The following is a 25,970-nucleotide window of genomic DNA, read 5'->3' as shown; positions in this document are numbered from 1 at the left end:
TTAAATGCAAATGAATGTGCATGTTTGGACAGACCAACACAGTTAAACACCAGCAGTTGGGCGCCACCTCCATCCCTCATGGAAGATTGACACTGTGATTTCATAGCTGGCTGCTCTTTGACCCCCAAGACATGTATGTGTGATATATATATATGTATATATTTAACTTTTACATACGTGCAGACAGCCAAACTAAATGAAATATTGAAATCTATAGACTTAGATAACATCTCCCTTGATATAGTTTTAATTAATTTTCCATCAGTGTGGTCTTAACCTCATTTACGCTCTCGGTCTTATCACAGAGTCATAAATTAACAGGTCAGCAGTGTTCTTGGGAGAGACATGAAAGCCCGGTGTCGAGAGGGAGTCAAAGCAGTGATTTCACAGAGCGGAGAGTTATGATGTTTGGGTGGGAGAAAATGCTCGGCTTCCAGAAGCCCCAGGCAGCTGTAGATCAGTCTCCCAATAAGACCTGACCCACATGTCTTTGGCAGACAGACGGAGGAAACACTAAAACCTCCCCCTCCACCTGGAGTTCTCCTTAAATAACCTTCAACCTCGATCTCTCGATACGCCCCAAAAGCTCAGATGCAATGGTATATGAAGATTTGAACATGAGTAATGGCAGAATAGGAGTCCGCTTCCTAAACTTGAACATCTATAATGCAAAATGTCGTTTTGTATTTTTTAGCCAAGTAATTACAGTAGGAAGCAAACAGCTATAAAGGTTATAGCAACAAAAATCTAACAAGTAGATAAAACAGGGGTGGTTGAAAGTGAAGACACAGGGACAGGAGTACACAGGAGTACAGGTTACATCATCATAGCAGTGACTTCAGCAGATGTTTTGTGCACCTGATCATACTTTCTGTACGCCAAACATAACATTTCGGGCCAGAAACAGCAGAGAAAGAAAAACAAAAAAAAACATACAAAGTCTATTACAATTCAACATGCTGAAGCAGGATATTAAAAAGCTGATGTTACTGTGAGTCACTTACTTTAAGGCTGTGTCAACTGCTTTTGTTCAGCACAGTCGGAAAGAGAGATTTAAGGGCTGTGTGTGTGTCGAGAGGATCAAAAATCAGTTGATACAATTCAAAAATAGGGACTAGTCAGAGGGTGATTAAGGGTTAGGGTTGCTTTTATTCCCAGAAGAAGAGTTTGTCTGGATGGTCTAGTATTCTTTGAAAACAGTATTCAAAGTAGAACCATCACAAGAAGGACAATACATCCATCACATCAACACTCTATTACAGATTACATCAGGCATTTCCCTTCAACTCCACAACCTTTTGGCAACTATGTCAAAGAAATCTAAATCCTCTCCTGCCAGAAACCTGAAACATGAACTAAAATAGGTCTCAAAGGCACCCAAAGTCAGAGGGGTGAACTCATGTCGGTTGTTTTAACTGTATGGAGCCGTTTGGTCTGTGCGTTTTGGCTAACTTTGCAACATTTTTGCCAGTGGGGACTGAATTGTGAAAGATATTTAGGGAAACATATCTGGCCAATCTATGTCATGGTGTAGTTTTGCGGAAATGTAAAGTCTGACATATGCAACTAAGGCTCCAAGGCTTCGTTTAACCAATTCATTTTTACTTATCAGAGTCAAAATGCAATATAGTCATCTCAAACTGTCAAGTCGCTGACAATGATTTAAGTTGGATCTTATTACAAGACTTTCTATGTAGCTAGTAGTCCGATGGTCATTTCTATTTTAGTTACATGACAGCACTTTCCATTGTTGAATTCAAGGCCGCCGTTCGACAAACGTGTGCCCCGAACGTCCAGTTAATCCGCCAAGACAATCGCCGCTGGAAAGTGGGCAGCGTTGTAATGGAGTAAACTTGTCACTACATTTGGAAAACAGAGGACATGTGTTCACTCGCTGGCTCTCTGCGTGTGTTTCCTTTGGCCAAGACCTCATGCTATGTCGTCCCATCAGGCCTTTCCCGTCTGAAATTGTGGCTGGCTTTCTCTCCTCTCTCTGGCCCTCTCCCTCTTTCTATCGAAATCTCTCTCTCACACAGAGTATCACACCCTTGGCTCGCCTCTGTCCGCAGCTTAATGTTCGCGAAGCACGACATACAAATTCTAACTTTCGAACAAAGAGGAAAGAGCAAACAAGATGCGTTCCTCAAACAGCACTCCATAACGAGAGTCAGTTTCAGTCATAATTTGCTGACTCTGGCATTTCCAGATGTGCACCTTGAAGGACAAAGCCTCGCACACCTGTTGAGCCGCAGTTCATCACTATTCACGATCAGCGCCTGAAACCCTCGAGACCCTGTTTCAAACAACGATGTTTCTTAGAAGTTTAAGGTTAAGTCTGGCAGGCTGAAATACAACTGGAGCCACTCCTGACTGCTAGATTGATTTTTCTCCCCTAAGGTGAGCAACTAGTTTGCTTAGACTTGCAATTCGAGCTTTGATTGCATCTTTCTTTGGCACGTCATCTGTCTTATAAATCACCTCAGGCCACATTTATTAGAAAAGAATGTAACAACAGCTCTCAGTTACTTTCTGTTTCACCGCCACGTCTGTGAGTGTGAGTAATTAATCATTTATTTCCGCTTAATCCCCTTCCAGGATTTGGCCTCAACAGCACTTGACACTCGATAAGAATAAAAGGTTTTAGGCTGATGAACTGAAACAGTTTGGAATATAAAACCAACAAGTTTTTTTCAGAGGAATTCCCCACTTTTATTTTTGATCTCGCTGCCTTCCGTCACGCCTTATTTCCTGTCGGCCTTCCTCAGCTCTCACCGTAAATGACTCGCCAGACTGATGCCAGGAAAAATAATCATTATTCCCATTTAGACAATTATTTTAATGAGGTTATGAAAAATGAAAAGCGTGTTTTCAGGCCTCCATTTACGATGCGATGATGGGCGCTTGTTGCTGCTCCTCGTGTGCTCACTCACCAGTTTCATTTTACAAATTTATTGCTGTTGCTGTTACTGTTGCTGTTGCTGTTTTGGTTTTTTCGTGTGTGTGTGTGTCCATGACAATGAAACAAACATTGTGGAAGTTATTAGAGGCAAATAAAATCAGCTCTTTTTCTGTTCTGAGGGCATTTGTGTGTTTAGAAGGATCAATGTTACCTAAAAAGGTACAGTGGTGACGGAGGAATCACAGTGGAGTCTGATTATAATGTTATGGCTACAACAGTGTTACTCATAGGAATGGAGTGGCCCTTTAATGTTTTACATGGCAATGCCTCAGTAAAGTGATGCATCAGCTGAAGAATCTGTTTTCCCCCGTGTGACAAAACAAACTAACTGGTTGCACGAGTGCATTAGTCATATGAATGTTTCTGAAGAGTCTGTGTATTCTTCTGGACTTCTTCAGAATCTAATTGATGGAGGACTGTTTTCGATCGATTACTGGTTCATCCATGGCTATTCCGCGTGTAGCCTGTTCGGCGTCTGACATTTTTGGCGGGTCTTTAACGTGCCAGTCACGCCACAGTGTCCCTCGTTTTCATAATCATCGGCATCAGTATTTTGTGATTTTGTTTGTCGCTGCACGCGCTCACACCTTAGGTTGGACGTCATGCATGTATGGGTGTGAACCCCCCGGTTCAGTGGTGGGTTTCCTGTTAATCCCCGCTTCCACAGAAAACCCACCCAGCTGCTTATCTGGAAGAAGAAACGGGAGGGTCATCTGTGTGTGTGTGCAGTCAGCTCTTTTTAAACTTAAATTAAAAAGAAAAAACAGAACTGAGACAAGGAAATATAGTGACTCACAGTAGACAATTAATACATCTGTTTGGTCATGCATCGGACATTTCCCGCGACTTTCTTTGTGGGCTTTGAGCTCATTTCAGACGAAGGGAGAGGAGCTGCCCCTTTAACACAGAGGAAATGTAAAGTGTCGGTTTGATAACTGACCGAACGGGAATATGTGGATGAAAGTTTAGTCTCTTTCAGAGTAGTCTTTATAAGGCTGAGCATTTTTAACTCACTGACATTTCTCTTTCGTGAGTCAGTAAGAGCTTTCAGATATTAAAGCCAAGATAAGTGTTGCGGTAAGACTATGGTGCATTTCGGCTGATCGAAAAAAAGCAAACAGTGAAAGTGAAATAAACAAAGAGAAACAGTCTCCTTTAGCCAGAGAAGACCTCATTACGCAGTAAATCGACCAGGGCTTGTTCATTCTGCCTCCACAGGCATAATACATCCAAGACTAATAACCACACCGTGCCAGTCCAGAAAAATTAACCAGTGTTTGTTTGTTTGGACGCTTTCCATTTCCCACTCTGTTCTGCCCTTGACCCCTGTCACCCCCTCTCCACATACTCCTCTTCTTTCCCCTCCTGCTATTTCGGGATCACGTCCAATACTGACGTTCGCCCTCACTCATCCAGCAGCTCTTGTGCCGCTTCTCCCAGAGTGAATCACCCCGTTTTGGCGCAGAATCCCTTGGACCGTGAGGCTGCTATTAACCACAGAGCGTGCCAAAGAGTCACAAAAGGTCACATTATTGAATTGTAGACACTTAGTCTGCTACCATGCACTTACAAGTAAAGAGGGGACGCTGCCAAAGCTTCAGACCTTGAATTCAAGTTTCCTTCTCTTTTGTGATTTTGCTTGTTGTAACTGCGTATGGTTGTTCCAACCAAAGGGCTGCTCTCGACTCTCGCTCTTCTCCCAGCAGTAGAAACCTATTTTTGCCACAAATAAAACAAGTTTGTTGCCCTGTTGTGGATTTGGCAGCCTTTTATTGGTTCTGAGTTGCTTATCTCTTAGAGCAATAAATGTCTGACTGGGCAAGAATCATGAGGCCAGGCGATCAGGCAGGTAATGAACAAGCCTTTTGTTTGACCAGATTATCTTGAGGCTGCACGCAAAGTTAGCTCATCCAATATGTCAGTCGTAATCCTTGCAAAATGATGTGTGGCAAAAATGTTAGGTCAAAGCTTAGTCAGGAACGTGGTGTGGCTTATTCCTATTTGTTCTCCTCCAAAAAAAGATAAAATAAAATAGCTAACCTAACCTGTTATTTTTTTCCTTGTTTTCAAGATTAGGCTGTCTCTGAAGTAGAACAGCTAAAGCAAAACGTGACAAGACATCATGAACATTTTTAACAAGTGCCCAGGGTGTTTCAAGACCATAATTGCTGTCAGAAATACGGAAGACATGTGACTAAGTCACAAGACAGCTCCAGATGTGATCCCAGTGGGCCTTAAACCCGGCCATGAGGCGATTCCTCGAAAATCTCCAGATTTTACACAGAATGATAAAAAAAACTAAATGTGAAGCTGAAGAATTTGGCAATTTCTGTGAGCCTTTGGGGAAGTGGGACTATACTTGCGCAAATTACCAAAGAAATGTTGTATCTCTCCATCCTTCTCTCTGCTCCGCCGCCGGTCTGGGACGGATGGGGTCAGTTTGGACCTCACAGGACGAACAATGGCTGCTGCTAGGAGAAACATTAAAAAAAAAAAATGTATTATTTTTTTGTAGGTGTTTAGATAACGCCACAGGAACAGATGACCCATATAATTTTAGATTTAGAAAATGTATTCCTTTCTCCCCTCTGTTTAGCATATGGTACCTGGTATATGTTACTATCTATCTACATACTATTTTGAGTCATCAACAAGTCTGCTTTAGAGCACAATTTAAAGCACAGCCCCGTGTCAGAGTTAGAACTGCCCATTTTGAATGTGAAATCCAGTTAGGCAGCGAACTGAGAGATTGTTTTTAGTTTTTTTTTTTTAACCACAAATAAAATATATATTTCAGATGTGCAAGAAGAGAGAGCCATTTGTCTCACTATTGCTCCTGGCCGGCTTTCTGGGGGTCTTTTGCGCCTCGCTCATGAGAAATCATAAGATTTTTCCTCTGTGGTGTAATCCTACGCGACGCGGCCGAATAGCTCATTGTTTGGAACAAAAGCTGAGTCACAAGCTCCTAGAGTGCAGAGTCCTGATATATGGCTATAATCCCCTCGGGACTCCATGTGAACTCTATAAAGTAGAGATTGGTGGCCCTCAGCTGTTAGCTTTTCCCACAACCATAAAGTAATAATTTACAGCTCATTAATCCTGCTACCCACACTTTTTGAATATTTAAGCTTTCTCTGTGAGATGAAGTGAACTCAGAGGTAACGCCATAATCAGACTAATGTGAGTGTGAACACAAATTAAGAATTTTTAAGCATGTAAATGATTTTTTACTTGTTTTTGCTTGCTCAGTTATATGGTTGAGATGTTTTAAATTAAACACTGAGCCATGTTAATGATCTTCAGGACTCACTGATCATTGATTTATTTGTTCATTGTCTTTTGTTTAAATAGTTATGGTGCGGGGCGGCGCAGTGGCGTGGTGGTTAGCACTGATGCCTCACTGTAAGAAGGTTCTCCCTGTGGGTTCTCTCCGGGCTTCCTCCCACTGTCCAAAGACATGCTCATTAGGTTCATTGGTGATTCTAAATTGGCCGTAGGTGTGTGTGGAGACCTGTCCAGGGTGTACCCCACCTCTCGCCCGATGACAGCTGGGATAGGCTCCAGCACCCTCCTCGACCCTTCACAGGACAAACGGTTACAGAAGATGAATGAATGAATGAATGAATGAATGAGTTATAGTGCACACCATTGATGCTTGATAGGTCTAGGTGTTATCCCTAGTGATTCAGCAGAGTACTTCCCCAGGGTGACTTTGTTATCCAGAAGCAGGACAGAGATAGAGGCCGGATCAGGCGCCCAACTCCCCCTCCAGATGGGGCTCCAGATGTATGTTCTACCATGCCACTGTCACCTCACTGCTTCGCTCTTGGGGTTTCATGCTTCAGATTCTGCAAAGCATCTTGATACAATCTGGATCTCTTATTGGTGCTGTATAAATAAAACTGAATAGAACTGAAAACCGAAAGTGTTTGTTATTTAGTTATTAAGTGGTTAGCAAACACAGATGGATGTGTGACTCTAACACACTGTAAATCTTTTGTCTTGTATTACACTATATCATTTTGGATCCAAGATCTGGATTTGGGAAATCATGACATCTTGTCGCTGGAACTCAGGTTGATGCTGTAAACTCCCACACAGCTGCAGTCTTCATCTCTTCATTCAAGAGAGAGAGAAAGAGAGAGAAAAAAAGGGCCAAGACGGAAAAACTCTCCCACAGTTTCCCGGTCCCACGTCTATCAAGGTGAGAGAGGTGAGGGAGAACAAAAAGCTGGGGGAAAGAGAGGTCAGATGTAGGTGCAGTCTATTCATGCCAACTGCATCAACAGTGCGTGAAGACTGGGTTCCTGCCATTCCCACTGGACACGTGTTTATCCGCGCCACGCAGACGCACACCCTGCTAGATTTTGCGATTCCCTGGCACGGCGTAATGTGTCATATGTGTCATCTCCCATCTCCCTCTCTCTCCGGATCGTGCGTGTTCCTTTAACTCGAAGCTGGACTGGAAAAATGTGACCGGAGTTCATGGCACAGCATTTGAATAAAGCCCCTCTGTTCTTTCTGTAAACACAACAGCATGGTTCTTAGTGCTGTGAGAGGCTTTTTTCTTCGGTGGTGAGTGATCTATCGCACATCATTGATTTGGAGAGCCTAATCAGCTGAGGCTCAAAACCAGCCGTCTGTCAGAAATCTGTAAAATCGTTTGGTGCAGGATTGTTTCCCATTGCTAATGAACTATTGAGTTTAATTCAGGAGCGAATGGGTGCAAAAGTTAGGAGGACACTGTGGGAGCCCCAGTTAAATACATGGGTGTATTTGGCTGAGTGAGAGCGTGTGAATATCAGAATACAGGCTTTTTACATTCGTATTACAATTATAAATGTAGAGGAAAAAGGAAAATTTAAGGCAATAAAAGCTCGCTAATAAACTGAGTCTGGCAGCTTTAACCATGGGCCAATGTCCAAATCCAGAGCAACATTTTTATTTTTTGTGTAAGAAAAAGCCTGCTTGTTTAAATAGAGTGCTTAATGAGGCCGTTGCTCATTATTAAGTTCAGGGGTCTTTACTGGCATGCAGATCAGACAGGAGACTGCTTGATGAGGCCGTTTTAAAGAAGTGTCTAAATCAAGCAAGACTGTGTTTGAAATAATGTACACATTGTTTTGAACACCACCCTCAAGTCCTGACTAATTAGAAAGCCTTTTAACATGGATGTCCCAGACAGTACGTGATGAACTTTAACCACTTGCCACCTCTACCTTCCCAGAGTTTACCTTGGACGAACAAACCGATAGATTGCAGGTGCTAATTTGAAGATGAGGTTATTCAAAATCATCATATCACGCAACGTTCTCCACATGGCTGCAATGAAGGAATTGTGCCAAGTTCAGATTTCTTATTTTTCACGACACAATCATCGGTATGAAAGAAGTTCCCACATATTGCCTTGATCAGGATATTAATTTGTCCACGGCAGCTTCAGACAAAAAAATAAATAAATCAACCGATAAGTTTTTAAGGTTGTCCCAAATAGCATCCTTTCTGTCGTTACTGAAGACGCAAATGCAGTTAAGGAGAGTCCTTCTGAGGAGAAAGTATGTGAACTAAGATGCTTGACACTAGCTTGACTCTCTGCCAAAACTTTCCCTTCAGGAGATAGAGTTTCCCGGTGCACCTGGAGTCCTAATCATCACTGTTATCATCATTATGAAAATGGACCCTGGCTCACTTGTAATACTGCATTCATAATAAAGGTGGCATAACTTATTTGACTCTGCAGTCCATATCGGTAAAGGAAGACTCATGGATTACTAAATGCAGACGGCTGACAGAAATACTGCCATGCATTTTCAGTCATGCTGCTTTTAATTGTTTTCTTTGATACAGTGTCCAACTCTCCAGCTGTTAATATTTTGCGGTTATTCTTGCAAAGAGAATTGTTCCTGGAGTCAGGGAAAAGTAAAAAAGCTGGAGAGATGGTGTTCATAGCCAACGTGAAACAGACCTTTTCTCAATCTATAGGCGTAAGCCATTACTTTGATTAAAGTAGTTTTTAAATGACTCTCCGTAAAGCGGTGTTGCTGTGTTGCGTCATTTCTGGTCCGTCATTAATGCAAGGCCAGCTCTGGGATTTGAGTCAGTGAAAATACTGATTATTGAGGCGCTCCAGATCATTTCAATTAGACAAAGAGAGCAGAAACGTGTTGGCTGCGCCAGCCGCACGTGGCTTCAACTCGACTGTGACTAAAAATGAAATGTGCAAAAGCCTTAAAAGCTTACATTTCAAGTGCGACTGACCTCAAGCAAGCCCCGTCATGTATGTGTGTGTGTCTGTGTGTATGTACAGGTGAGCCCCACCCTGGCTCATAAAGGAAGCACTTATACACTGTTGAGACAGTGATGTTGAAAGAAAACTTTTCAAGACAGCTGGTGGTAAAAAGAAGAAGAAAAACAAAAACAGCTTGCTGATCCGAGGACCGGTAACGGTTATAGTCCTAATGCTTAAATAGCATCATATTCTCTTTCTTTTGGCTTGGTACTTTTAAATATTTTCACATTTCTAAACAGACTCAGATTATTGTGTTTGGCGCTGATGGACTGCAGTCAGAGTACATGGTCAAATTCAAAGTTAAATTTTAAATATTGTTGAAAAATGTGTCCCAATCTTCATGAAATCTAAACTTATAAGCTTTATCTCTGCCTGTGCATAATATATACACATATGTGGGAAAAAAACAGACATGCTGTTGCTCTAACTGTATGCTGACACAAACTCATCTTACTTTTATTTGCAATATGTCATTCTTACAAGGCTCCAGGAGTTCACTGGCCTGTGGCATTTAGCCTAATGAATCTGCTATCCTATTCTCCCCCCTACTGTACAATTATGGCATTTCAACCAACTCATAGCTATACATTGTGGATGCTATGGGCTGAGGTTATAGGTAAATAGTCTCCATTTTCTTTCAAATGTACCAAAGACTTTTTTTTTTTTTTTTTTTTTTTTTTTTACCTTATGCAACAAACTCAAACAGACACTGCATTTTGAATGATGAAATGATTCTTCACCCACATGATGGACACAAAAGAGAAGAAAGATTCTGCTTTTACTGACAGACACTATATCAACAGTAACGGCTCATTAAACCTTGCAGAGATTGGTGCTTTACATTTAAATATTAGGTCTAAGTAAGATGCAGAATATGAACATTAGTTACAATAAAAACAAAAATATAAGCCTCAGATGTGCACACAGCACACATCCGGAGACACACTCAGATATATGGGTATTGCATTGGATATAAACTGTGATTTTCTCTGTGATTTTGCACATATTCTGATATTTCACTTAATAGTTCTGCTTTTTGAAAGCATATTAATTACCTTAATCGCATGTAATGTCCTAAAAAGTAGATGTTTTCTTACTTTTCATGGGTTTTTACAATGCTAGGCATGAGCACATGTTTTTTTTTTTAAAAAAACTTTAAAAGTAAACTTGAAACTTTCAAGCGCTCACTTTAAGATCCAGCTTGTGGTCAAACTGTATTGCATCATATCCAGTGTACAATACGTACCAATTGCAATCACATCTCCAATTGATTATTTATTATTAAACGTCATAATGACATTTTCTACTGACATTTATTTGTTTGATTTGAACTGGCAGCTGGCTTTTGCTCAGAAGCTGTTTACGAAACTTGTCTCCAATGGTCAGATATCAAGCATCAGTGTGGCGCTCGGTGTGGCTCCGCCCACAGCCGTTCAAACCGGAAGTTTAGCTGTTGTTGTCACACTGGAAGAAAATGGCTGCTGCTCCGACTTTTTTTCAATGAAGACACTGATATTTCAATTTCATTTCGTTTTCTTGCATTGGAGCTACAGTCGACCGCTATGCAACCTAGAAGGCAAGTCCATCCTGTTTGTCGAGACTGACGTCGCTTTGTCGGGTTGTGTCTCAGGCGACGTAAGACCGTTGGCGTAGCTAGTAACTTACAGCTTGCCCACTAGGAACGGGCTAGCATGCTAATGTTAGCCGCGTTAGCCTCAACGGTCAGGCATCAACGAGCTTGTTGCTATTCGGCTACTCTCTTGACTGCACCCCCAGTCATCAGAGTTCACCAACCCCGGCAAGCATGTTTTATCGACTCTGTGTCATTTTTGCGCATTTATTTACTTTGCTCAGTCATTTCCAGTGCAACAAAAGGATGGAACAACTTAACAGTGTCGCTCATCAGTCCTTTTAGCTGTTTGTTTGTGGCATCTGATTGACTCCCAGGCACACTATTTGGCTGCAGCACTGACTTTTACAGCCTTTCAGCCACGCCGTGTGCATATTTATTGTTTTACCTGTTGTGGGCGTTTGTTTCTAACACGCTGCTTGGAATACGTCTGCTGTGCAGGGTGTGAATGGTCACTCTAGGAAGGTGACAGTGTGGGGCAGAAAGGACAGCATCGTCTACCGTCACTCGCCTTGCAGCTGGCGGTGGACCACAATGGTAAGTTTAATCTCTCTTAGTTCATTTATCTCTGTGTATTCATTAGACATCCATATCGATACCAGATGAAATAACTAACCAGAAACCTTCACCAGGTCTTGCACAGTCTGTTCTGTTGTCTTCCACTTTATAACTGACCTTTTTTTTATATTTCCCAAAGCAACAAGTTTTGGAATATGCATTGGATCGAGCCGAGGTAAAAAGGCCTTTATTTGTTTGTATGTTTGCAAAGTAAGAAATTAATATGTGTTTTGCTCAGCTTCCGTTACATGCAGAGTTCCCTGACCACACTAGTCAGGCTTTATCTGACCGATCACTCATTAACACTGTGCATTTGTCTCTTGTGCAGTACATTGTCGAAAGTGCTCGACAACGACCAGCCAAAAGAAGAATCTCATCCGGCGGGAGGAAGAGTTTATATCAGAAGCTTTACGAGCTGTACATAGAGGAATGTGAGAAAGAGCCAGAGTTAAAGGTTTGTGTTTTGCAGCTTGCGTCTCGCTTATGATTGGGTGGTAATACACGTGCATTAAAAACTAATTAATTCAACATGTAGGGGATGAGCGCAAAATGTCAATACTGATTTCTAATCAGGCATGTACAGGTGCGTTTTATTTCAGTATGTCTTCGTCTAACACGTGGGTTCAGAACAGGTTTTGTTTATTTTTTATGAACTGCAATATGCAACTTCAGTAGTTGATGATTGGTGTGTTTATTAAGTAGTACTGTCAAATTGTCTGGTAAACTTGGTGTTTAATCAACTTTGGTGTTGCCAAAATTAAAAACTGTTCATCCACATTAAAAAAAAAAAAAAAAAAAAAATAGTCCACACTTACCAAAGTCTTATCTATAATAATTTCTGCTTATGTGTCAGTCAGGAATATAAAAATCGGGCTTTGTTGCTAATATGAAGGATTTGTAATCGGGATTTGTTTTCCGTCTTTTTGAAGAATTTGAGGAGAAATGTGAATCTACTGGAGAAGCTAGTGTCTCAGGAGTCTGTATCATGTCTGGTGGTCAACCTGTACCCTGGGAATGAAGGCTATTCTTTAATGCTCAGGGGCAAAAATGGATCTGGTAAGAGAAGTCAGTTAAGTGAGTAAGTTTTTTCTGTTTAGTGTATCACGGTGGTTTTTGTCTGTAACGCTCACGTTTGTGTTGCTCACTAGATTCTGAAACCATCCGTCTGCCGTATGAAGAAAGAGAACTGCTGGAGTACCTAGATGCTGAGGAGTTGCCTCCTATTCTGGTGGATCTGTTGGAGAAATCACAGGTGTGTATGTGTGTGTACTTGCAAAATGAATTTTGAAACTCGTAAGCAAAATGTGGACTGAATAGGAGGTTACATTTTTATATATATTAAATATATGAAAATAGCACCGCTATGAAGGGTTTTAAATATCCTAATATAGTTTCTTATTGTGTGCTGTGTAGTCATCTCCCTTTTTGTAAAAATGTTTGGCAAAATGGTGGCACTCACCTGTGTATTCTGTCTCAGGTGAACATCTTCCATTGTGGCTGTGTAATAGTAGAGGTGAGAGACTACAGGCAGTCTGGTAACACCAAGATGCCCACCTATCAGAGTAGACACATCCTACTGCGACCAACCATGCAGGTACTGTCTGCTAAATTGAGCAAGTGTAAAATTTTGGTGAGAAATGAGCAGCAAACGTTGACCTATAGTTGAGCTTTAACTGTTAGCATATTTTACCCTACAGACCCTGATCTGTGATGTCCATGCCATGACCAGTGACCACCACAAGTGGACACAGGTATGAGTTGGTCATCATCTGACACTTGTAGTGTATTCATTTTCCCATTTTCTTCTTGTTAATTCTCTACAATCTCATTTAAGTCAGCGTGAAACATTTGTTTTATCTGTTAAAAAAAAAAAAAAAAACTTTAAATCAGCAATCCTCCCTTATATGTCTTGAGTTCTTTTTGCATCAGCACTCTGCACAGATTGTATTTGTAGCATCTCTCGTTTCTCTGCATTAGGATGACAAACTGCAGCTGGAGAGTCAGTTGATTTTGGCCACAGCTGAACCTCTGTGCCTGGATCCCTCCATTTCTGTAACTTGCACAGCCAACCGCCTGCTCTACAACAAACAGAAAATGAACACTCGCTCCATAAAAAGGTACCGAATACACTGAGGCACTCATTAGGGTTGAAATCAGCTCAGTTTGAGTTCGGTTGTGCCAGAATTTTCTTTCATCAAGGGGAGATATAAAAATGAAACCTCTGTGACTTGAAAAGGGAAAAATGCCCATGAATGAAGCACGCATCTTCATTATGACACATGCTTCTTTGTTTGTTTGTGCCATAGGTGTTTCAAGAGGCACTCTCGAGCTGCCCTGAACAGGCAGCAGGAGCTGTCTCATCTGCCCATACCTCCACAGCTACGACTCTACGACTACCTACAGAGGAGGAAAGAGAGGAAACCTGCTCCTGTCATTGACCTGAAGATCTCAAAGATCGGAAACGTAAGTACTCGGCGTACATACAGTTTGGCTGGCTTGCAGTGGGGTTCAAAAGTCTATTTATAGTCATTCTAAATTAAAACGATGCACATGAATTTCCCCCTGCATGATTTGGTAATGCATAAAGGACCTATTTATGATGCTTGGCTTTCTCAGTTAAGTCCCTGTTTGTGTTGTTACATACACCCTTCCTTCCTGCCGCAAATCTGAATCCGCCCCAAATGTTAGGCCTTGTCGGCCCTCCTGAAGATTTTTTTAGCAATGCTACTCGTCCTCTCAGACACAACGAGTCAGCCTTCCTTTGCCTGGACTTTTCCTGATTTGAGAAAATTCTCTAACTGTGGTGAAGGTGCTTTTGATCTCCGGGTGTTGCCGCGCACTACTACTACAGAAAACTTCAGTCTGAGTCGACCCTGAGAAAGCTCCTGTCTGCTAAGAATAACTTGACTACTTACACAATGACGTAGTTTTGATACCATGTTTCCCACTATGAGTGAGCAATGTTCTGCTGAGGCTGCTTCAGTGGAGTGATGCTACTCAAGCAAATTGAGCTTTTGTACAAAACAGCTGGTCAATGCCTTTCACTTTCATCATTGTAGTTTCTCTTGTGGAAATAGTGCAAAATCTTAAATCTTTTCTCTTTATAACGTCTTGTAGCCATTGTAAGATCAAAGGGAAGAAGAGGAGCACTATTTTGGCTCTTACTCATTCCACTAACTCCCGTACTTATTGTTTTCTTATCTTTTTGTTTCTATCATTACTTACAGTGTGTCGACATGTGGAAGCAGAGCAACTGCCAACTAACTGTACCGAAGGAAATTGACGTAAGTAGCCAATCGCTGTCACTTAAACACTTAAGCCAGCACCACTTAAAAACCAAACCAACATTTCCTCGTCTGACAATAATGTAGACCCGACAAAACCATTTTGTTTGTGTGGTTGTTGCTCTAGGTGGAAAAGTATGCTGTGGTTGAGAAATCTCTGCAGTTGGAGGACTCTCAACCCACTGTGATCTGGCCTGCTGAGGTAAGTTTGGCAGCATTAATGCTCCCTGAGGATGCAGATCAATTTCTGTCAGAAATAGACAGCGGGGTTTGAGTTTGATATGTGTATTGCTGCTCAGGAAATAAGAGTAAAGATCGGGCTTATTTGACACCCTTTGCTAAATGACCACTGTAAGTGCAGCCAATGCTGAACAACTCAGCAACCCCAGATCATAGCACTGCCCCCACAGGCTTGTACAGTAGACACTAGGCATGATGGCTGCATCACTTCATCTGCCTCTCTTCTTACCCTGATGCCCCCATCACTCTGGAACAGGGTAAATCTGGACTCATCAGACCACATGACCTTCTTCCATTGCTCCAGAGTCCAATCTTTATGCTCTCTAGCAAATTGAAGCCTTTTTTCCGGTTAGCCTCACTGATTAGTGGTTTTCTTAAGCAGTGTATTTTATTCCCTTTGGAAAGTCACTGAGACAAATGGTAAACAGGTGGCATTACGCACAGGCAAGGTCATTAGTCAGTGCTGCTAAAATAAACACTGATTTTTATGATGCAATTTACTCCTGGCCTTCTTTTCGCTTTACTTCCTATTTAATGGTACATTAAGTTAAAAATATTAATGGAAACCAAGTGTAAGTTGTGACTTTTTAACTTGCTGCCCCGCTCGAAAAAGCCTGGACTTCACCGTCACTCTATTTCTCTATTTTTGTTCCATTTTTAAGGCTAATATTAAGACCTTTTCGTAGCTAACAATTCACCTGTGGCCTCCTGTATTTTATGTTTACGCAGGAAGTTGTAGATGATTACACATTTGAGTGTGAGGTCGGGGGCCAAGCTCAGAGGACCAAGGTGTCTATCTTCCAGTCAATGGGAGATCCACTAGTGTACGGGAAGATCTACTGTGCTAAAGAACCAAAAGCAGAAGAGGACAGCACAAACCTAAAGCTCATTCATCCCCCGTAAGGGCACTCAAGACAAATCAGTTTTATATGATTAAACCTGAAACACCTCTCTGAGTTAACTCAATCTCCTTTGTCTCATTTACAGTTTCCTCATAGGGTCAAAGATAGATGCAGATCGGTGAGTCACATTGTTATTTACACAGTTTTCGGGGGATACCGTTGGAGAGCATGATAAAAACAATTTGCCTGTTTCATAGGTTTCTTACTCAGTACAAAGGAGTGTATGAGAGAGATGTGAAGTGTCAGGTCAAGATGTCCCATAACTCAGGCAACGTGGGACAGGGGCCTCCGTCCCCCAGCAAGGATGAGGTATGTGGTGACTCTTGTGCTTTGCATTTGTGAAAAAAATCTCATTGCTGTGATGCACTGTGGCTAACAAACGGTTTCAAATGTCTTTCCTAGGGTGACGGTATTTCTCCCCTAGTCCAGGCGTCTGTGTTGGGAAAAGGGGTGAAGCACCGACCCCCTCCCATCAAACTGCCTTCAGGATCGGGCAGCAGCTCCTCAGGTACTTCCACTACTTGTGACAAAGAAGTATAACCATGTGGTAGGCCTACAGAGTGTGATTCCAGGGTGTGATAGAAAGCAGATGCAGGAAGAATAAGAATAAGTTTCCCCCCTGTTGCTATCTTTGATCACCCTAGGATATATACTCAAATCGAAAGAAAGTTCACAACCTTTAATTTGGTTAGTGGAAATATGGTGCAACAACATCACTTACAGACAGCATAAATTAGATTATTTCTGAGCGCACATACGTGTCTGAGGTGGATGTTTCCTCATTCATGGCTTGCATCCAGACTGCTTTGTAATACTCAGTTCAGGTTGCAGGGAAATGATTAACCCATGGATCGAGTATTTGTTGTTTTAATTGGGCGTGGAAGACAAAATGCACAAACACCAACTCCTGCAAGACTACACATTTATTAAATATGAAGTCATAGGGATATAAATAAAGGGCTGTAAACATATGAGCTCATTTTTCTTTCAGGTAATCCATATAGTTCACAAACCAGTGGTCTACTTAAGTGTCCTACGCCCCCTCCAGCAAAAAGCCTGTCTCTGAACAGGAAGCACTCCATGGAGCTGGGCCAGGTGGGCCTGCTGTCGCCTGCCTCTCTTTCTCCCATGGGCTCCACTCAGAGTGAGTACAGCGCCGTCCGACTAATGCTCGGACTAACGCCGTGTTGCTTTGTTTCATTGAGTGAAAATGAGCAGTACTGGAATTTCTTACATCAGCTCTGCGGCAAGTTTTCCAGATCAGATTTTTTTTTCCCCCGGATATTTTGATAAATGATCTTGACAAGCATGAAAAAAATGAATAAAACTACATGGGCATATGGGAAACTCGACAAAGATACAGAGTATTGCGTCACCACAAGCTCTTTTCTCGGTAGTAATATGTATTCATACTGAAACCAGCTGCCATTCAAACTGGCAAACATGACGAACTGCTTAAATTGAACTTTTCAGCTGTTGTTCTGGGAGATTAGTTTCCATGTATCTGAGATGCCAATGTCAAAACAATAAATCATCTAATGAAAGAGTACTGAAGAGTACTCATCTTTAATATTGTCTATGTCTTCTTAAACTGTTTCTGCTTTGACCCCCCATTTAGGATCGGGGACTCCCAAGCCGTCGACTCCCACACCCACCAACACGCCGTGCTCGACCCCGCATCCCGCCGACAGCCTCTCTGCTCCCCTCTCAGTGACCCCGACCCCCTCTGACCCTCCCATGGTTCAGAATCAGTCTCAGCCTGCCCTGCTCACGCCTTTCGCCCAGCAGCAGCTGGCTCTGAGCCAGCCCCTGCCTGTCATGACCATTCCCCTCCCCACCATGGGCACATCCATCACCACAGGAACCACCTCGTCGCAGGTCATGGCCAATCCGGCAGGGCTCAATTTCATCAATGTGGTCAGCTCTGTCTGGTAAGGAAACAAACAGTGCCTGATGTCACACTTTCAGGGACGAGTCACTTTCACCTTTCATGACAATTCTGTGCTGTTTTTGCAGTAGTCCTCAGACTTTGATGAGTGGCTCCAACCCCATGCTGGGACCAGGCCTTAATTTGAGTGGAATCCTTCCACCTGGAGGGTTGATGCAGTCTGCAGCCCAGGCTGGTAAGAGATTTCATTGCAGCGTCTTCTCCTGAAATAAGTGCTGAACAGTTAGTTGTCATGCCGACAAATACTCTACGGGCTTGCATCTGGTGCACTGAGCATAGGCTACTTGGGTTCTTCTGCTTCCAGCTGTTCTCACATGTCCTTAAACAAATAATGAATTCAAGATCCAAGGATGTGAAGACTGATTTCTCTATTCACAGAGAAACAGTGGGACTCAATTTTCTGAAACAGAATCCAAGAAACTAAGACTAATGAGGAGTTAGAGCACTGTCCGACTCTTGTTTTTTTGGCAAAGTCTTTACAAGCCCACAAACCTCTGTAGGGAAATCTTCTTACCATATGTTCTAAAACCTAGCTTATACTCTTGTAAGGACCAATCAATAGAGACATCCACCTTTATTTGAAGGCTAATTGTGTGACAGGAGGCATATGCATAAAAAGACATGTACAGTGTTGTAAAGTATTTCAGACCCCAAAGGGTTTACAAAGTATCCAGTATCAGTCTAGTAAAAGAAGTCCAGACATAAGATCATACACAGCTCTAAGGAAAATGTCCTCTTTGACTGTTTCGTGGTTAATGTAACTCTGCTTTGTGTTCCAGGGAGTCCTTTTGGCCTGAACAACAGCGCTGGATTGAGACCACTGAATCTCCTCCAGGTATGACTCTATACTAGTTAGTCTTTAACGCTCTAAGTAGCATGCATGGGGGTATTAGTTTGGCGTAGTGGCTCCGTCCTAATCCTTACCCGTACTCCTTACCGCACCTGGAATAGCGATGTGTGAGTCAGCGGACCAGCTTAAATGTCCTCACACTACCGCTTCTTCCACCTCATTGCATAAGCAATGTAGCAAACACCTCTTGGGAAGCTCTCGGTAGTGCCACGAGGGCAGGCATCTTCTCGATGTGATGCCCTGACTGGAATTTATTATGCCGCCCTCTTCCTCTTGTACTGCTAAGAGCCTCTTAGCAAAGACCTTTTCTGGAGCAGATAATCTGAACGCAGACGGCTTGATTGAAAACCGTTGCTTGCACCATTCCCTTTACACTCCTTTGTAGTTCTGATAATCTTATAGTGGTACTGGTCTGTGTTGATTGCTTTGTTAACTCTCCTATTTCCTTCTTCCTCCCCTGTTGCTTACATGTGCATCATTACTTTCCCTCTGCCTCACCTCTTCCCATATCCTACCCTTCCTTCATGCTCCTCCCCCTGTGTTTTACTCCCCCCACTTTTTTGTTTGTGCTGGTGTGTCTGTGTTTTACATCTCCAGATCCCCACTGGTCCTCTCATCTTTAACTCTCTGCAGCAGCAGCAGCTGCCCCAGTTCTCCCCACAGCAGAGTCAGTCAGCCACCTCCAGTCCTCAGCAGCAAGGGGAGACGGTGAGACACGCAGTCTCATTTGCATGCATGTTAATCAGGGATGGTTCAAGGATGTTGCAAATTGTGTTAGATTAAATCTGTAATGTTCAAGTTAGAAAGAGTTATAAGATCCATGTCCAGCTATAATGAATGCATTATATTGTGAATGAATATGCAGAATCTGTAGGCAACGGACTGGATTTTTGGACCAGAGGTAGTACTGACTGCTCAGTGTGGAGGGCAAAAGAGGTGAAACACCCCGTCAAACTTTGTTGGCAAGCAAAGGTGCCTTTAGAATCAAAAATTTGGAAGTGCATTGGTGACCCCGCTGAAGCCCAGACATGAGTCATTATGGAACATCTGGCAGCTCTCGAGACTCACGCTGTTAAGGAATAACGAGAGAAGAGCCCAGAATCTAGCAGCGGTAACGTAGGAGAAGCTGTAACAATACCTCTCAACTACCTAATGTGGGACTTTGAAGACAACAAAATTTTGAATCTTTATAGTGTTATTTCCATTTTTTATGTGGTTTGTTGTGAGTAGTGAGGCACTCTGCACATCACCGCTCAAGTCCTCCAAAGAGTCTGTTTGGGAAAATTTGTGTGACCGTTTGACTCTCTTTTCAGAGTGACCAGGGATCAGATCAAAGTTTAGGAAACCAGCAAACGGCTGTCATCAACCTGGGAGTCGGGGGCTTCATGTCTTCACAGGCAGCAGGTAGGACCCCCACACAGACCCAGAAATACACATCGAACCCACAAACATTTCTCTTCATTCAGTCTTCAAACAAGATGACACCATGCCACTAACTAGTACTAATAAGATGAGATTTACTAATGTATTCATTATTGTAATGAATGTTCAGTAGGACTCAGTCTGTAACTAAACATGATCATTTTAATGAAGTTAGCCATTGATCCTCTCAATGGAGCATGTGACAACTGACAGGAGAGACTCAACTTCCCCTTCTTCTCTGCTACATTTCCTTTTTTTTTTCTTTTCCTGTTGTTTTTTGCCCCTCTCCTTTATGTCCCTCCCTCTTGCACTGACTTCCTGTCTGTTTTCAATCTGACCTGTTTACTCGCACCTTCCTGTCTCGCCCACTTCATGCTATTTGTCCACGATCCCTCTTTTTAAAAAACCCCATGCACATGGTCATTTACCTGTGCTGCTGGTCCCCTTGCAATTCTCTCCGTCTTTTCTTCGTTTCATACATTTGTTGGCGCCCCCATCCACCCCCATCCTCAATGTCCCCCTTATGTATGTGCATTTTCTCTCTTCAAACTTTACTCCATTCCTTCTTCCTTCTGCTTCTCTCTCCCTCTTGCCATCACATCCCTGCCTCTGGGGCTCCCTCTCTCCCTCCTCCTCCTCCTCCTCCTCCTCCCCCCCGTAGTGCTGTCCCAGTTGGGCTGTGGGCTGGACGGGTCTGGGCCCCCGCTGCCTTCTCCAAGGCTTCAGCAGCAGCACCAGCCACAGATCCAAGTAATACAGCGACATTAACATCCATATACACATATATAAGTTTGTTGGAGACATGCATTCATCAGCCGACTCTCAATAAACAGAGAGGATTAGGTGAATTAAATGAATGCTGTCCAAAGCAGAGAAGATTTTTTTAGATCTTTTCTGACATGTAAGCTTAATATTTTCATCAGACCTGGGTCCAATTTAAAATAAAAATAGATTCCAATCGATTGTGTACTGTTTGGTGCAGATTGAAATTGATTTATGGCCCCAAAGATGCAGAATGTTAATGATCTATACAACCATTTGAAGCAATTTTACATTAAATTGTATCTCTTTATTTCAATTTTGTTATCCTATGAAATACATATATATTTTTACTTCAAATTAATAGTATCACCTCAGGTCTGATTTTCATCAAAGTCATTCATCACACTTCTTTTTTTTGTTGTTGTTGTTATTGTAGATCCACACCACTCACTCCATCTTGTGTTGTATGTTTGGTTAACATGCTGTTTGACAAAGAGCTCAGTGCTGCCAGCAACCCACACATCAAGGCTTGTGGCACGTCCAGTGGCAGCAACTAACAACATGTCGAACTGGGAGGCATGTTCTTTACACAGCTCTCAGCAGCAGGATCTGGAATACTGTCTATAAATGGTTTATACTGTTGAATACGACTGCATCGGGACAGAAATGACAGGCTGCGTCGTAAACTCTTAAGCATGAGTCAAAGTTGTTGAAAGAATTTATTTTTTTATGCCCAGTTGAAGTTGCTGACTTACTCAGAGCAGAAAGCACGGTTGCTAAGCTGCATGTTTGTTTTTGCCAGGATCACAGCCGATAATTTGTGTCTCCAGACGCCACTGGTGCTGCTTGACTGTGTCCTGCCTCACTCCCCAACACACCCTGACCTGCCCTGAATCCGTTATCTCTTCCTCCTTCTCCCTCCCGTCTGCAACCCATTAACCACTCTTCTGTGTTTTCTCTGCACACTCCCCGTGTATGTTGTACGTAGCAGGCTTTAGTTCAGCTTCACTAACCCATGCCACGTATAGATGTTCTATCAGAGGATCATGAAGATACTGTTTCAGTGAGGGGATCCGCTTACATATATCTGTTGGATTTTGTTGCTTATAGTAATGTTCTGAATTCTGATTTATTTCCATCTTTCTTTTTGCGTCGGGCAGTTGCAATTCTTGCAGCACCAAATGCAGCAGCAGCAGCAGCAAATGGCTATGGGAGCAGCAGCTCCGCTGGGGGGACTGCCGCGGCAACATACCGCCAGCCAACCAAGAAGTAAGAGGAAGAGGAGCACCCCGCAGCCCCTCCCCAAGTCATGACAGACTAAAATCACACTAAAACTCTTCCCCCAGCTACACAAGGACGTGAATGATCCATACTGTGCTCTTTGTCTGCCTCACTGTGGAGACAAAAAAACAAAGACTTTTTTTGTCCTTTCTCTTTGTCTTTTTCTAGCTGACAAATTTGTATGTAATGGTTGGCAGGTTTTGGAGAACCAAAACTGTCCACTGTAGAGGACGGGTTTTTAGAACAGGGAGCCCTAAACTTAAAAGAACCATACTGATATTTTTTTGAGATGAAACAGAAGAAGACGGTTCTCGTAGGTAGTGGGCTTCCACAATAACACATTGCCCCTTCAGGAAGACTTCTCTCTATGGACGCCCCGTTTGACTGAGAGGATCACGAATGCACATTCTCATAGGATTCCTCACGAGGCCGCCTGATCCTCCGTTTGGTTGACCCCGGTAGAAACTGCCCTTTAAGCACGGATCCCAGCTGGGCTTATCGACACCAAATCCTCCATACAACCATTACATGTGAAAATGCAAATCTGATCTTGGAGTAGTGCCTGGGGGCAGCTCTCTACCTCTCTGTCTGTTGGAAGTCTTTCTTCTGTTAGCAGTCCTGGCACAGGGCTCAATCAAGGACTCAAGATCAACATGCAAGATGGTGTACCTGCTTTTGTACAGCACATTTTTTGAAAAGGCATTTCCTTTTAATTAGTTCAGGAGCCATGAGCGTATTCCTATGAGACATCAACTGAGTGTGAGTGTGTGTGAGTGTGTGAGACATTTCTGGACACTGAGAAATAATTTTTTAAGCAGTCTTTGTCAGCAGTTTTATTGTTATTAAAAAAAAGAATATATATTGACAGTGGAAAATACAGCTTTTAGATAAAAGGTGTTGTCTGAGTCTCGTCATTGCTCCGTCTTCACGCTACTTATAACTTTGTCGATGAGTTTTTGGATCTCTCTCTGTCGTGCGGTAGCTCGGGTTATACACTCCTGCAGCTTCTCTGCCGACAGTGACGTACCACCTGAGACAGAAAGGAAATATTTTTTTTCGTGCAACTTTATGAATCCATTAATATAATTTGTTTCTAATCCCAAGTACTTCAGGAACACCATTCATACGCTGTCTGTTTTAGAGCCTAGCTACAATTCAGTCCTCATTCTAGTGATTCAAAGTTAAAGCTATGTCATGAAATGTAACGCAGAACTAGAAAGCATCACTTTCTCTGACACTGGGGATTACTTTCATTTGTGTAATCAATAACAGACTGGATCACAGGTTGTTTCTGACCTGGTTTGTGTACAGAGCAGAGTTGATCCTCCTCGTCCGTCACCACAGTAAGTTGTGCCGTCGACAAACTCTCCTCGTCAGCTGTGGGGTCTACAATCAGTATGGAGCTGCAGAGAGAGCAGGGGTGTTACAAAACGCTGTACAACACTTAGTGAATGCAGATTTTTTTTCTGGCTAGACAAACTTACTCATCGAAGACACAAAAAGAGGCCCCGACTGGATGTTTGTGAATGCTCAGTCCGTGCCTCTTCTCCAAATTCAACTCTGGCGCACACGTCTCTTTGTTGACGGTGACCTCTGGCAGTCGTGCTATGAAAGACAGGAAAATGTGAGACCTGATGATACGTAGCTTAAGGTCCAATAACTCTAATAATACAATTATGATATCTAGCATGTTTACAGCACATACTGTTCTTGAGAGCAGCCAGCAGGGCAATGACACAAGCGTCCAGGATGTTCCCGTCGTAGTCGAGACACATTATGTCACAGTAGAGCACCCAGCAGAGCTACAAGCAGAATCGGCAGAGTTAGCACCAATGATCTGACGTTTACAACAAACACAATCATCACCATGAATCTGGATTTACCTTTCCTCTCTCAATGCACAAGTCTTCTGTTTTTATCACTTCAGAGCTGCAACATGAATATAAAAAAATATATATATATGTGTATAATAGAAGCAGTGGCAGGCACGACGTTAGCGTACACCTGATGAGAGCTGAGAAACATGTTAACAGTCTGTCGCACCTTTCGATTACATCGGCAATGAACTGGCTGGCAGCCTGGGCCTGTTCCGCCGGAGGGCCGGGACGAAACCGAGAGGAACACAGAGGTGGGAGGTCCACGTTGGGCACTGAAGAGGAAAGAGAGAGAACAGTCGGTGTTTGTTCATTTGAATTCAAACTTTCTGTTCCGAGATAAACGGTGGTGGACGACGTATTCAGAGCCTTTATTTAAATAAAAGTGTTTGCTACTAGTCCTAAATTCAAAATGTTCCTCAGCACAATTATGTAAGTTTAATCATATACTTGAAATATTCAGATATGTAGCTAATGATTATTTTTATTTATTAAAGATTAATCTGCTGATTATTTTCTCAACTGATTAACGGTTTATTTGTTAAATAATTTAAAAAGAGAATTATCAAGACAGCTGTCAAATTTCTATCAACTCACGAACTGATTAATCAATAACAAACTGGGTAATTTAATTTACAACAAATGACCATATTTTACTTTTTTTTTCCCAGTGTTTTTTATCCAAAATAGTACAGTAATGTAATTAAAGCTAGAAGATAAATTTAGATCAATTTATGATATATAATACACATCATATAAAAGTGTACCTTGTCTTAAATCAACTCTCCTACTGTACTTACCGATGTAACCTTTCCCTGGCGCCTCTACTGTGGGGCTTGCCAGCTCCTGCACATAAAGAAACCAGTGAACACCTGTCAACCTGGTCCACATTTACTGACATAATGCTTTTTTTTTTTTTTTTTAAACTGTTCTTGAACACTTACTGCTTTGATTCCACAGATGATTGTGGTGTTTCCAATCTTCACCAGGGCTGAGCCATCTGCTGTTGATATGGACCCTGAAGAGCATAAACCCCAGATCAGACAAGACAATACAGAAAAACTGTTTATAGTGTGTGTGTGTGTGTGTCAGAAGAGTCAGGGCTGAGCCTCACCTATGTTCAGGGTTGTGGTTCTGAATTCAGACAGCTCCCGTCCATCAGGGCGACAGTTTTCTTTCTGAAGAAGGGAACATAGATATTATTAATAATAATAATAATACACGAGACAACTGCATGTGTCCATCCAGTCAGAGGTTATGACAACTATGAGCTGACTGAGAATAAAATGTTTTGATCACTAACCAGAAAGCTCCTGTGGTACTCCAGAGGCTCAGCAGTCCTACAAGAGCACAAGGAATAAATAAAACAGATAAATGACTGTGATCAGATCACCGACAACAGCACAGCGAGGAAAATGACTAATTACTGTTTCTAAATCGACTATTCAACAGGTAATTCAGACGTGGACTATGCACACAAACTAAATACAAACTACAGGAGACGCTACACTTGAAGTGAATTAAATGTGCCGTTATAAGTTTACCATCCGCATCGTGTCCTATAAATTCGTAAAATAAGTTAATGATCAGATATAATCCAGCACCAGTGTTAGATTTATTTTTCGTACAAATAACACATTCAATTAAAGCTGCTATTTTCGCTAAAATTGCTAGTTTATCCATTTTTTTCTATTCTTACTTGAAACCAGCCGCCATGATGTTTTGATTAACCACGTGGGTATGGTACGGTGTACGTACTACGGTGGCCGGTAGGAGGAAGAATGGAAACGGAAGACTGGTTAAAATAAATAAATAAATAAATAAATAAAATCCCATTTACGATTTGATAGAAAGGAAATATTATTTTTCTATTTTTCTATAATTGCGTGTTTATACTAATTAAATCATAGTGACAGAAATCTTGATTTAGTTATTTTCTTATCTGAAAAAGCCTGTTGTTGTATATTGTTT

At 42.2% G+C, this 25,970-nt stretch overlaps 2 protein-coding genes across 3 annotated transcripts; one reads left to right on the top strand and one right to left on the bottom strand.

Annotated features, from left to right (window-relative positions):
* The first annotated feature begins 10,690 nt into the window (after nucleotides 1-10,690).
* On the top strand, nucleotides 10,691-22,166 carry supt20 (SPT20 homolog, SAGA complex component). 2 transcript variants are annotated; one of them, XM_084564477.1, is made up of 24 exons: nucleotides 10,691-10,824; nucleotides 11,320-11,415; nucleotides 11,576-11,611; nucleotides 11,765-11,890; nucleotides 12,366-12,492; nucleotides 12,585-12,688; nucleotides 12,914-13,030; nucleotides 13,134-13,187; nucleotides 13,414-13,553; nucleotides 13,743-13,899; nucleotides 14,664-14,720; nucleotides 14,848-14,922; nucleotides 15,690-15,859; nucleotides 15,948-15,980; nucleotides 16,060-16,171; nucleotides 16,265-16,370; nucleotides 16,854-17,006; nucleotides 17,481-17,793; nucleotides 17,879-17,985; nucleotides 18,590-18,645; nucleotides 19,258-19,368; nucleotides 19,974-20,064; nucleotides 20,744-20,832; nucleotides 22,005-22,166. In XM_084564477.1, the coding sequence occupies exons 2-24, from the start codon at nucleotides 11,413-11,415 to the stop codon at nucleotides 22,155-22,157; spliced, it is 2,490 nt and encodes an 829-aa protein (XP_084420603.1). In that variant the 5' UTR covers nucleotides 10,691-10,824; nucleotides 11,320-11,412; the 3' UTR covers nucleotides 22,158-22,166. The 2 variants fall into 2 exon arrangements, with proteins under 2 accessions (XP_084420603.1, XP_084420604.1); XM_084564478.1 differs by lacking the exon at nucleotides 20,744-20,832.
* An 852-nt stretch (nucleotides 22,167-23,018) lies between these two features.
* exosc8 (exosome component 8) lies at nucleotides 23,019-25,742 on the bottom strand. The gene is made up of 11 exons (XM_084564479.1): nucleotides 25,699-25,742; nucleotides 25,303-25,339; nucleotides 25,114-25,177; nucleotides 24,944-25,017; nucleotides 24,800-24,845; nucleotides 24,169-24,274; nucleotides 24,009-24,054; nucleotides 23,831-23,927; nucleotides 23,610-23,730; nucleotides 23,422-23,528; nucleotides 23,019-23,155 (listed from the first exon to the last, which is right to left on the bottom strand). The coding sequence occupies exons 1-11, from the start codon at nucleotides 25,713-25,715 to the stop codon at nucleotides 23,037-23,039; spliced, it is 834 nt and encodes a 277-aa protein (XP_084420605.1). The 5' UTR covers nucleotides 25,716-25,742; the 3' UTR covers nucleotides 23,019-23,036.
* Between the last annotated feature and the right edge of the window lie 228 nt (nucleotides 25,743-25,970).

The sequence above is a fragment of the Chelon labrosus genome (genome assembly GCF_963514085.1).
Source record: "Chelon labrosus genome assembly, chromosome: 17".
Classification (NCBI taxonomy): domain Eukaryota; kingdom Metazoa; phylum Chordata; class Actinopteri; order Mugiliformes; family Mugilidae; genus Chelon; species Chelon labrosus.
The sequence above is the reverse complement of the archived record's forward strand: the minus strand, read 5'-3'. Positions and strand labels throughout refer to the sequence as shown.